General features: G+C 36.3%; 1 protein-coding gene across 2 annotated transcripts in view; it reads right to left on the bottom strand.

Annotated features, from left to right (window-relative positions):
* LOC120539268 (RAS guanyl-releasing protein 2) overlaps positions 1 to 14186 on the bottom strand; it is a 215305-nt gene that overhangs the window by 69730 nt on the left and 131389 nt on the right. For both annotated transcript variants that reach the window (XM_039769183.1, XM_039769185.1), the window contains exon 8: positions 11222 to 11338. In XM_039769183.1, the coding sequence (XP_039625117.1) occupies positions 11222 to 11338 (117 nt within the window). The remainder of the gene's footprint in view (positions 1 to 11221; positions 11339 to 14186) is intronic.

Here is a 14186-nt window from a genome sequence, read left to right on the forward strand (position 1 = left end):
TATATATAAAAAAATATATATTATCAAAATAAAAATTGTAGACAATTAAATGGTCCACAAATTTAATTGGAATTCTCTTATGACATGTCCAGTTTTTTCTAGCCTTCTGAAATTTATATTTACTGTGGAAAAAGGTTTGCAGTTTGTGCATCTAGAACTTCCTTATTGTGAAAAATGCTTAAAAAACTGGTGGGAATAAAAAGATCACAAAATATGTTTTAAAGTTTCCAAATATTTGATAAATGGATAATCAAACAACTAATGTGGCCTTTATACTAAATGATTCCCTAGTCACCTTAAGCCTCTTGTATTTAAAGTGCATTTACTGTATGTCACAAATACCTGTGTGAAGTGAGTAGTGATGTTGTGATTTAATGTATACATTTTGGACTACTTAGCATATCTGTGCTGCAAGAAAGATTGATCAGAATGTGGAGAAAGCTATATGATAACACGGGCCATCTTTAAATTCAAGATGGCACAGCACCCAATGATGCCAATATTATAATTATAACCACATTTTTTTACGTTTGTTTAAACACTTCCTTCACATAGTAAATATACGTATGTAATGCATGAGTAGGTCTTAGGTATGACATTAAACTGCATCTGGCCCTGCAAGCGGCCCTTCAACTTGTAGGGGAAGCTGAAAACTTCACACAGCTCTGAAACAATAGTCAGGACTGCTTTCTGCTCTCTGCGGGAGTAACTCTGCTGCAAATGAAAGGAACAACAAAATTTTGCAAGATTTTTTATCTTGTTTCTAATTGTACACACTTCACCAAGTGCTCACTTCATAGTTACACCCAAATCCACCTCACCCCAAAGACTGCGCTTCAATTTTATTTCCTGTTTATATTCAAATTCATTTCTGATTTCCCAGCGGTTTGGAGTTTTGGGTGGTGAGCATGATTAAAAAATAAATAATAATAAAATAAATATCACACACTGTAGTCAATCCCTTTGGGGTGTGTGTGTGTGTGTGTGTGTGTGTGTGTGTGTGTGTGTGTGGTAGGATTACACCATGAACAAGCCACTAACTGACACAATTTTTTTCTTTTCTCTCATGTGTTCACAACACAGCGACATGAACACCATCATATACATTGACATCTGATCTAGGTCGGGGTCCTCACATGAAACTTCGAGAGGAACACGTAAAGCGTAACAGTACTCATAGGTATGATAAGAAACACTACCTGTACTCTCTGTTGAAATTGAAAGAGCACAACTCAGTAAACTAACCACAGGAAGAACATGCAGCAGACTACATCTGGGTACGGTAATTGAACCCATGACACTTGAAAGTACAAAACTGCACACTGCGATGCTTCAAATTTATAATTAAAACAGTACATAGAAATCAAGCTTTTACGCACAGCAATGACATGTAATATAAATGAGCAATCACAGACAACTATGTATAATTAGAATGGATTGAAGCATCGCTCACTAAAGATAATGAGCCTTTCACTATATGTGGCTTGAAGAAGGTGAGATCTTGATTAAAAGGAGATTTGTGCCACACTGCTTGCATCAAATATATGTGTGTAAATTGCATATTTTAATATTCATCTGCCCTCAGTTACTCCATTATTCCCTTTGCCTGACTGGTGTTGGAGTTTCTAACCATCTTGGCCAGGTTGTATCTCCATCCAGGCCAGACAGGGTATTATTATACTACAGCACAGGTGGAATGCCCATTAATCTGTTTTAGCATCTACGACATCTTCATACATAAGAAACAGAAAGACGTGAAGACTGAATAGTTAATAGTATTTTTACAGAGTAATGTGGGGCAGTATTTCTTCCAGATTAGTTTATTGTACTTATTTAATTATTATTATGTGTACTGTATTGTAATTATTTTTTGATTTTTTTATATCACTTACTTATGTAGTAGTGATAATTTTTTTTTTGCATATATTTTTATATTCAAAACGTAAATAAAATCCTTATATATATATATATAATGATAATATGAATAAATCTTTAAGCATTACTCTTTAAATCTCATCCAACTGTCACTTCTAGGTCATGCCTCAGAAATTGTTCTCTTCAGATATGGGGACAAAAAGCTAAAGATCCTCTAGTATCCCTAGATCCCTTAACCCACAATAACCCTTAAACAACCAGCATTTTGGGGCATCTTCCTGGATGACACCCTTCTTGAATGGGAAACACGCCCTTAAATATGGTCAATGGATAGCACTCCCCTCTTTCTAATCTTCTTATGCATTCATTAACATGAACTATCCTGTAGTAGAACTAAGAAGTACTAATAAATAAGACATCTAGGACCTAAAAGCATTGCCTGTTTATAGTAAACGGTGACAAACAAAAATGCTCACTGAAAGGACAATAAATACCCATGACTGCTTATAGTTATTCCCTAATGTCCTAATCATGAAAACCATCTGGTATATAGTACTGCAATCATGATGCATTTTGCGAGATAATATTGATTGTATTTTATAGAATTTTGAGCTGAATTAAAATGTGTTATCATGATGCATTTTGAGAGATGATATTGATGGTATTTTATAGAATTTTGAGCTGAATTAAAATGTGTTCTCTTAATTAAAGCATATTTGAAAAAATATTTTGCTCACTGGCTAAATCACCATTTGAAAAAAGAAATAATTTTATTTCTTATTACTAACATGCAAAAATCATTCTATAAGAAGCACATATTTAGATCAGTTAATATCAAATGTAAAAGTGGAAAACAATTTAGATCAGCTAACATCACATTATAATGTGACATTGAGAGATGCTCTGGACACAGTGGCTCCCCTTAAAACAAAAGTGATCAAAGCACATACTCTCCCTGGTTTAATGAAAATACTCGAGCTCGTAAATTAGAGTGTCAAAAACTGGAGCGCAGATGGAGAACAACAAAGCTACATGTCTTTCAAACTGCATGGACAAAGAGTGTTAATAAATATAAAAAAGCCCTCTTTAAAGCTCGCTCAGAATACTATTCTACATTAATAGATAGCAATAATAAAAATCCTTGGGTACTGTTTAGAACAGTGGCTAAATTAACAAATGGGAATTCAGATCAACAGTGCAAAATACCAACAGATATTAGCAGTACAGACTTTATGAACTTCTTCAATGAGAAAATTAAAAATATAAGATCCCAGATTTCAGTATCACAGTACAAACCAAATACTAGCTTAGCAGACCCTGCCGCACATTGCATTCAGCACTTTAGTAATTTTAATCCTGTAACTGAGCAGGAAGTCTTAACTTTAATTACTAAAATGAAGCCCATTACTTGTTCCCTAGATCCAGTGCCAACAAAACTAGTAAAAAGTGGATGTTCTTGCAGCGCCTATTTTAACCATTATCAATAGTTCATTACTGCATGGCACCATACCTGATGCACTAAAAGTGTCAGTCATTAAACCTTTACTTAAAAAGTCAGACCTAGACCCACACATACTAAATAATTATAGGCCTGTTTCAAATTTACCATTTCTCTCTAAAGTACTAGAAAAAGTAGTCGCCAGTCAGCTTCAGTCACACCTTACGCATTACAATTTATTTGAGAAATTCCAGTCTGGTTTTCGCACTGGTCATAGTACAGAAACTGCACTAACACGGGTTGTAAATGACATTCTGATATCCTCTGATGAAGGAAACTCCACTGTAATTATGTTGTTAGACTTAAGTGCAGCATTTGACACCATTGACCATTCTATTTTACTGCACAGGCTAGAAAACGATGTTGGGCTTACAGGCCCCGTGCTCGCTTGGTTTAGTTCTTATTTATCAAATCGATTCCAATATGTACAGAAATGTGCTGACAGTACTCCATCGTTATACACATAAGTTCAATATGGTGCCCCGCAGGGCTCAGTACTGGGACCTTTACTGTTTTCACTTTACATGCTTCCACTGGGATCTCTCATTAGGAAACATAATGTTAATTTTCACTCGTATGCAGATGACACCCAGTTATACCTTTCATTTAAATCAAATGAAGTTTCTCCGATGTTGTCTTTAATTAGTTGTGTTAGTGATTAAAGGAGTGGATGAATGAGAACTACAGTGGAACCTCGGTTCACAAATGTCCCGGTTCACGTACAACTCGGTTCACGACCAAAAAGCTTGCCAAACCTTTGCCTCGGTTTACAACCACGCACTCGGTATACGAACAAGCCAGTTTCCCTTGCCTGCCTGCCTGAGCTGTGCTGAGCTGAGAGAGAGAGAGAGAGAGAGCGAGCAAGAGCGAGCGAGCACGTGCCTGCTGGGGAGGGGGAGAAGGAGGAGGAGGAGATTGCTGCACTGTTTGCCTGCCTATCTGCAGCCAGTAAGTTCAAGCCAACCATCCCCCAATTCCACGTGTCTGCTGGGGAGGGGGAGGAGGAGATTGCTGCACGTGTTTGCCTGCCTATCTGCAGGCTGTACGTGCTGAGAGAGAAAGAGAGAGAGAGAAAGCGAGAGAAAGCAAGCTAGCAAGCCGCGTGGCTGCAAGAGCTCTGTTCATTGTTCTCCTTCCATTGACTTCTAAGCAAGTGAAGAAAGTTTTGAAGAAAATTGAAATCGAAGTAAAGAAAGAAATTACAAGAGGTGGAAAAACTGTTTACCAGTTTACTCATTTACCAATCTGAGAACCCTCGTGCTTTCAAGCAGCACAATGTAAACAAAGCCAGACTGCCAGTAATGTGGGGCGCAAACACGAAGGATTGGGTCACAAGGAGTTTGTTTTTGGAATGGCTGCTACCATACCAGCTAAAAGCACCAGAAACCCAAGAAATCACAAGAGAGAAAACACCTGAAGGAAAACACTTCATGCCAGAACTCGACTCATGCAAGGTTAGTTTTCTTGGTGGTTTTTGTATTACAGATTTTTCAAAAGTTAATTTTTCAGGTCATAACGCGATTTGTTGCAATGTTACTTTTATCTTTTTTCAAATGTTCCTTTTTTCCGCTGTGCTTAAAACTCATTTTAAAAACAGTGTTTACAGCGATTAAGATTTAAGTTTAATAGCGTGATCTCCTGCAATCTTTCTTGTCTGGTTGCTTGCAAGTTGGTTTTTGCATGTGCTGCACTTCGGATTTGTTTTAATGTTCGTTTTTTTCTGCTGTGCTTAAAACTCACTTTAAAAATAGTGTTTACAGCGATCAGGCTTTAAGTTTAATAGCGTGATCTCCTGCAATCTTTCTTTTCTGGTTGCTTGCGAGTTGGTTTTTGCATGCACTGCACTTCGGATTTGTTTTAATGTTCGTTTTTTTCAGCTGTGCTTAAAACTCATTTTAAAAAAAATGCTGTGCGAGCACGTGCTACAGAGAAATTAGAGAGCGTGAGCGAGCAAGCGCAGAGAGAGAGGGGGCAGCTGACAGGGAAGGGATGGGGGGGGAGGATAGGGTGTGTGTGTGTGTGTGTGCGCGCGCGCTACAGAGAGAGCGTCAGCCAGCCTGCTCCTGTAGCTGAGCAGGGAGCCTGGGTGTTTTGTGTCAGTGTTATTCAATGTTTTTACATTAGTTTACTATTACACTGTGCATTCTATGGTGTAATTAACTATATTTGTGCTTAATCTTTACATATATTTACATATTTACATACAGTTTGTACTGTCTGGAACGGATTAATTGTATTTACATACAATCCTATGGGGGAAACTGCTTCGGTTCACGACCAACTCGGTTTACGACCAAAGTTCTGGAACGAATTATGTTCGTGAACCGAGGTTCCACTGTACTTGTCTTTAAATAAAGATAAAACAGAGATGTTAATTGTTGGAGGGAATGACGTTGATCACAGCAATATTCTGTCATCATTTAACTCAGTTGGAATCCCAATTAATTTTACTGAATCAGCCCGCAATCTAGGAGTTATCTGTGACTCTAGCATGTCATTTAAAGCACATATTACAAAGTTGTCCAAAACATGTTTCTTCCATCTTAAAAATGTTAGGAAATTAAGGCACTTTCTAAATAAACAGGATTGTGAGAAATTAATTCATGCATTTATCTCTAGTAGGATTGACTACTGCAATGCGGTGTTCACTGGCTGCTCAAACTGTTCTTTATACAGCCTCCAGTTAATCCAAAATGCGGCTGCAAGAATTATTACAAGAACAAGAAAATATGAACACATAACTCCAGTTCTTAAATCCTTACACTGGCTCCCGGTTAAGTTTAGGGCAGATTTCAAAATCCTTCTTTTAACATATAAAGCATTAAATGGCAAGGTCCAGCTTACTTGTCTGAACTTATCATGACTTACAAACCTGAGCACACATTAAGATCTCAAGATGCCGATCTTCTTATGATTCCAAGGATTAATAAAATAACAGTGGGAGGTTTAGCTTTTAGTTACAGGGCCCCTAAATTGTGGAATGGTCTTCCTGCTTTTATAAGAGATGCCCCCTCGGTCTCAGCCTTTAAATCTCAGCTGAAGACTCAGTACTTCAGTTTAGCATATCCAGACTAGAGCTGCTGATTAACTGTACAGACTTCATCTCTGTTGTTAGTCATTAGCACTAAGACATAAGTAACATGATTGTTATAATTTGTTACTAACCCTCACCTATTCTGTTTCTGTTCTCGGTACTCAAATGTGGCAATTGGTTCCACGGCCCACCTGCCAAGTTGTTTGCCTGCCTATGGTAAAGTCACCCCTGATGGATGCTTATCTAGGATAAGGATACAAGGCCACTATTGTTTCTTAAGATGTGGCAATAGAAGGCATAAGATACAAAATATACACAGCTCAAATATCATGTGATATCAGCTCATAAATGTGTGAGATTGAGCATTAAATGCTAAACAAATTACTCTAATATTGAGTGTAAATTATACTGCATAAAAAGGGGAACTAACTTGGAAAGGCTAACCTGTTTCACTTAAGCTTAACTTCAAAATTAAAATATCTGGTAATATATCAACTGTACATATCAATTTTGCTGATGACACCAGAATGATTCAGATGGTAAACAATAATAACAAAACTTCATATAGGGACAGGCCGGTCTGTGTAATATAGTAGTGCAACCACAAAACTGCAGACAACTCCTAAACTGTCATCAGTCATTTTCTAACCTGCTATATCCTAACACAGGGTCACAGGGGTCTGCTGGAGCCAATCCCAGCCAACACAGGGCACAAGGCAGGAACAAACACCAGGCAGGGCACTAGCCCACCTGCTATATCCTAACACAGGGGTCTGCTGGAGCCAATCCCAGCCAACACAGGGCACAAGGCAGGAACAAACACCAGGCAGGGCACCAGCCCACCGCAGGGCACACACACACACACACACACACACACACCAAGCACAGACTAGGGACAATTTAGGATCGCCAATGCACCTAACCTGCATGTCTTTGGACTGTGGGTGGAAACCGGAGCACCCGGAGGAAACCCATGCAGACACGGGGAGAACATGCAAACTCCACACAGGTAGGACCTGGGAAGTGAACCCAGGTCTCCATACTGTGAGGCAGCAGCGCTACCACTGCGCCACTGTGCCACCCACTCCTAAACTGATTTAGGAAAATAAAAAACAAATTCACTATGGACTTCAAGAGACAGAAAGAGAACCACATCATCAGTGTAAATACAGAGGAAAATATCATCTGCTTTAGATTCCCTGGATTACAGATAATCAATGACCTGACTTGAATCCACAACTCTGAATGTCTAAGTCTGGTCATCTATATTGTTTACCTTGCATTCACTTTTTTGCAACACCTGAGGAAATGCTTGGCGCACAAAATATATGTTTAAACATCTATAACAATAAATTACTAAACAATGTGATAACTGGTGGTATCATGGTTCAGTATGGTAGCATAATTACCAAGGATAGTAATGTTTTGAGAACTTATTTGCCATCTATGAAAGACATGCTACTAAACCAAAGACTGCATCATAAACAGGGCTTACACTATAATCACATTAGAAACATAACTTTATAAATATTTTGTTTTTCTTTACTTGTAAGTTACACAAAGCAAATGTAATATTAGATAAATGCTTCAGGAAGCATATTTTACTTCATTGATATGAACAGTAGTGCTTAGATGTTTACTTAACCAACCACCTCAGTCTTTAGAACTGACTCCGGATGTGATATTTATGGAGAGGTGGGATGGACTATGTAACAGATCAGCCTAGCGAGGGTGACTGTGTTTGAACGTAGAGTCTATAAGCCATGCACCACAGGAAGGCAATAAACTGACTAAACAAAACAACTCAGGAACAAGCTGCACCTCAGCACTTTCATTGGTAACTGGCCCAGGAAGGGACAGTAATCCAAGTAATCATATTGGTCTAAATTATGGCTGTTTATAATTGGTTTTGAATCTGAGACAATTCTGCACTATAACATATCATTGGCTTGTTATTAGTGGTAAGAATGATATCAAGTTGATAACTTTACTTTTATCTCTCTCTCTTTCACCATCTGGCTATTAAGAGAAGACCATGATGAAAACAATTCTCTCTCGGCAGACACATCGAGACAGGCATGTCACCTGTTTCAACACTCCATTCGAAGGCCATGTGGTAAAAAAGCAAGCTAGACTGAAGATAAGTCAAGAGCCACCTAAGGACACAAGATGCGCTGCTAATTTGGCTGTAAGGGTATGGTTTGCTAATATTCACATAGCTAGCATTTTTCTTCCTTAATATTTTTGGGCATTTAATCAGTAATACATAATTAAATATGTAACTGTACTCCTGCCTGTTTCTTTACTCTGTCTAATTGCCTGATGTTGAAGATGTAAAAGGGAACGGGAGAAGAACAGCTAAAATACCCGATCACAGAGTGGCAAGTGTATGGGTGTTTAGAAATTTTATTAAGGTCTACAAAGAGTATAAAAAGGAAAAATGGATAGATAAAATGGAAAAATAAATTGCAAGCATCTTCAAAAACATTTTTGAACATTTTGCAGTATATACAGATAAAATTCTGTTACAACAAACTTCCAGGGACCTAAAAAATATTTCATTGTAATAAAAATTTTGTTGTAATAAGATTCTGTATTTGTAGCTGTAGTGCTTTCTTTAACTTGCATCCAGGTGTCTGCAATCATTTCAATACCTTCTTTTGCATTAATTTTACTATAATCGTCTCCTGTCTACAAGTTATGCTGACGAGAATTTTTCTCAGCATTTCCTTGCAATAACACACTTTCAGGGTGCGAATGATGCCCAAATTCAATGGCTGAAGCACTGCTGTGTAATTGGGTGGGAGGAATTCAACGAGAACATTATCTAAATGCGGAAGCATGTTGTGGGCAGCACAGTCATCAATCAGAAGCCGAATCATCCTTTTCTTCTTCTTCATACTGTGAGGTTTCTGAACTCTTTTGAGATCCCCTCCAATCCTACCCCACCCAACGGGAACATCACGCTAAAGTGCGTCCCGAAGCGTGATTGCCGCGTCTGTGGAAGACTGTTTGTCCGTTGACGGGGCAGGGTAACAGCAGGCTCACAGCAGTGCAGTGAGGCGCCACAGAAGCGAATCCTAAAAGATCAGGGTCGCACTATAAGTCCCTGTCTTACACCCCAAAACACAAGGCCGAGTCTCAGTACTTAAGCAAAACCAGCTTTATTCAGCTTGAAACAGGAACAGCACAGTTATTTATTGTAGCGGGATCTGCCACTCTCCTATAAAAAGACACAGCAGTCAGGCAGGGTCGTGGCCAGGTTAATGGCCAAATAATCCTGTTCACTGCCTTTACAATGTTCCTTGCATCACCCATAGAGTTTGCTTTGGCGGAGAGACACAACAGAGCTGTGAGCATGTTGTTGCCCCAGCAACATATAAACAGTCTTCCACAGACGCGGTGATCGCACTCTTTGGTGTGTTGTCCAGTTGTGGCAGGTCCCAAGAGAGTTTAGAAACCTCACATTTTCTTGAATGAATGCCACATTAATAGGAATGTTTCTTGAACGAGCATCACTGAACCACATAAAAACTGCTTTTTCAACATCTTCAAATGCAGCAGTTCACATACATTTGGAACCTGAGATTTTTCTTCTTTTTTTGCTCCATCTTTCAAGAAAGTTGACAGTGTCGAAATTCCGAATTCATTGGCAACGTCTTTTTCTTTTACAGCAATCGAGAGGCAGAAAAAATTTTCTTCTAATGCGAACTTTTATCGTTTTTTTGTGTCTGCCATTTCTATAGGAGGGTGACAATGAGTTAATTCCAATGGATGTTTTTCAAATGTTGACAAGCAATAAGCAAAAGGTATCACTGAAAACCACCGAAAACAAAACCAGCAAAAAAACAGTACAAGCAAAGTTTGAAGAAAGATGATGTTTCTGTTTGGGGATCGTTGTGCGCAACTGAGCTGCGACCACAGAAACTGCTCAGTGATGATTCATTCAGGCATTTCAAGGTCTTTTGGGCACTTCGTTGTAATGAAAGTATCTTCTGAATGTACTTCGTAGTAACGAGAATTCTATAGACTTGTGTCATATGGGCAAACTGTTGGGACCACAAAAATACTTCGTTGTAATGAAAATTTCGTTGTAAAAATATTCGTTGTAACGGAATTTTACCTGTATGTTGTAAGCTTTATATCAAAATATGGCACATTGTAATAGTTTTTTTAATAATAAAACTAAATGGTGACAAACTAGAATAATGACAGCTTTATAAAGCTTTCATTCTTAAAAACAACATATTAAGTAAATATCTTCCATTCACATTTATATCAGGGCAATTAAGCATCTTTAATCATCTTGGAAGTGTTTTTTACTACAAACAACTAAAAACAGTAATAACAGTTTATATTTCTAACTTAAAAGATTTTAATAAAATAGTACATATGATAAAATGTAGTACTCACAATGTTTATCCAATGTTTGCATAAAATATGATACAAATATACTTGAAACCAGACCTCAACAGAAGTGTATTTTGCTAACAGTTTTCATTTAACTGGAACAAGTCTAACACATACTCTAAACAAGAATAGGCAAAATTGGCTGCGTCTACAAACTGCATTGATTCATGGTATCAATATGCATGGGCTATTTTTGTAATGATTAGAATGATCTGGAAAATACTATTTTCACTTTGTTAATTTACACATTTTATATTATCTTGGAATATTTCTCTGCCTAGTATCAGTGCTGCCAAGATAAACTCTAATAATCTATAACCCAACATCAGATAAAGCAGGTTTGAAAAATAAATTTTATTAGAGAATGCACATGTACACACACACAAAAACAGAGCAGGATATACCTTTGTGATATCTGGGCTGATATGGCTGTGAGTCTCTTTGAGTCTTGAAATGGAGCTATGACTAAGCCCTCCCACAACTGCCATTAAAGTATTGAAGTTCTGAAGCTGTAGCAGTTTCTGTGTGAAAAATGATAAATAATTTAAAACATGCTAAAGTCAGAAGTACACTACTAGTCTTTTAATCATTTTTTTAACCAAATGATAGAAACTTTATGTAAGAAGACAAAATTTGCAAAGTTAATTGTTATTAGAAAAGAAAGCAACAGAATAAGAATTAAAAAGAACAAAACAAATGAGCATTATTTTCATCCATGCATCTAAACTTCACTTTTTATTATCTAACCTACAGTAGAAACAATGTTCTCAAAAGATTACATATTTTGGCCTTCATAAAATTCCAAAATACATAAAACTATTGCAAGAGATGGAAACTTTTATCTCTGAAGAACAAAGTAATAAAAGTCTACTGTATAAACATATAGTAAGAAATATATACATGACCAATTATCAAAATGCAAATATATGTGTAAAAAGATAATGAATTTGTATTTTAATAACAATTCATAATAAACCTAATACAAAAGGATACATGACTCAATCACAGAAAAATAATGAAAGAAATTTGTCCACAAACATAAATATTATATAAATATTACATTACATATACTCAATCAACTATATATAGACAACAAAAACAAAAGAAAAAAACTAAGGAGATCACAGACAAAAACAGATATTAACATATAAATCCACAGCAATTACACAAAAATGAGAAAAGGCAAACTGAGAAAAAAATGGCAAAAAACCTTCCGAGTTCATATGTAATGATCGAGGATGTTTTTTTGAAATTACAGAGTAATAAATAGTGGCATAGTTTGGCCTGTTCATTTGCTCAATATTTGTTGTAAATATTGTAGTTATTAATCTGTTATCTGACATGGTTCACGGAACTGGCTGTTTTCTTCAGGGTTTGAGGTTAAAACACATGTACAGTGGATTTTTTTTTCTCCCTAAATAATAAAAACCATCATTTAAAAACTGCATTTTGTGTTTACTTGTGTTATATTTGACTAATGGTTAAATGTGTTTAATGATCAGAAACATTTTGTGTGACAAACATGCAAAAGAATAAGAAATCAGGAAGGGAACAAATAGTTTTTCACACCACTGTATAAAAGAGACAAAAATAAAATATAGAATGTTTAAACCAATAAATATCCCATGAGGAAAACTGTATTTTATCAAATTTGGAAGCAATTACGTTGTGATACTCACATGTATTATTAAAAATAACCACTAGAACATTGCTAGCATTTGAAACACATTTAAATTATGTAATTTTCTTTGCTGATATAACATGTTTTACATAAAGTAACAAAAAATAAAATACTCTTTAATACATTAAAAAAATATATGACAGTATGTAGGCAACATTTTAACAGACAGGATTAGTGAAATTGCCTTAATTTTAAAATGCATATTGTGTATGACAAGGGCAGGTATATTAAGATATTATGCTGTAATGTGTGGCAAAGTGATTTTTTTTAATTGTTTCTGTAATGTTAATACTGTTCAATGTATTCCACCAATACAACACAACAATATACAGTACCTAATGTGGCTGATTTGTCCACATTTGATTCTGAATGAGGGCAGAATATTAATACAACTTCCAAATGTGATATTATAGTGTTACTGAACTTAAGTGACTAACCAGAAAGGTGGACAATATAATTATTAATATGCAGCACACAGCAATGTCTGACAATGGTCTGGCTGACTATCGACAAAATTAGACATTAATTCAGTTTGAGCCTATCAGCTTTTTTTCATTTTCTGATTCTGCAAAAAAATTAAAGATGACCTAACAACTGTAATTATCTGGTTTTATCAACATTCTAACATTGAATAGTTACAAATAAACAATGGAGAGGTAGATTGTCTCTACGTATTATAAAGTCACAAAAAAAGGAGAGTAAAGATCGCATTAGCGCAAACAAACGGAAATTATTACTCGGTGAAATAACGGAACAGCGAATATATTGATCGGATTTAAACTTTAAGTCGGAGACTTGGAGATCGTCTAATTCGTGTTGCCAGCGAGAATTAAAAGATTCCAAAAACATTGACGCAGTATTTAGTCCCGTGAGACGCAGACTTTTAACATGAGATTCTTTCAAGTCATGTCCTACTTACCACTATTTTCAAACAAAACCACGGTCATCTAACCTAAGTCGTGTAAATGCTTTTGTCAGGCACATTTCCTGTACTCTTGGCTCTTAGTAATGTGAATGCTTTTGGCAGACACACTTTCTGCACTCTCAGCTCTTATAAATTTTATCAGGACAATAATTTTATACGTTCTAGATGACATGTCAACGACAAAGCGAAAAAGAAAAAGCATGGACAAACATTTGAGAAAGTTGTTTTATTTATTAGAGAAAAAGGGCAGTTATACGTTGTGTTGTCACGGAATCAAAATTCAATGCGATCTTGAAGAACAGTTAATTCCAAATATTGTTTTTACTAAAGTTTTAAAGTAAAAGTGAAAATAATGTATATGTAACAATTCCCATAAAAATAGCAATCTATTTAAATAGTATACCCAGTAAACCAAATCCGGGGGGTGGGGTCAAAGCGAGCAGGGATCAGAGCCCCCTAGTAATAGATAAATATCACAAACAGGGTTATATTCTTGTCAACTGGCATGTTGAAGAAAGATGCAGAGTTTGTGCAAATCTCATATCTGGAAATAGCAGAAACATTCAATTTTATACGATAACAGATACACTTAAAATATTAAAGTGACGATTACATGCCATGAAATCAACTCCAGAATTCCTCAGGGCAAGCACCATTTCAATTCTCCAGTTCCCTAAGTTCAATGGTACGATATACATTCACCTGAACACTGAACATAAACAGTATTTAGTGTTGTTGGTGTGTGTCATTTTGATATACATTT

Source organism: Polypterus senegalus, chromosome 11 (genome assembly GCF_016835505.1).
Source record: "Polypterus senegalus isolate Bchr_013 chromosome 11, ASM1683550v1, whole genome shotgun sequence".
Lineage (NCBI taxonomy): Eukaryota > Metazoa > Chordata > Cladistia > Polypteriformes > Polypteridae > Polypterus > Polypterus senegalus.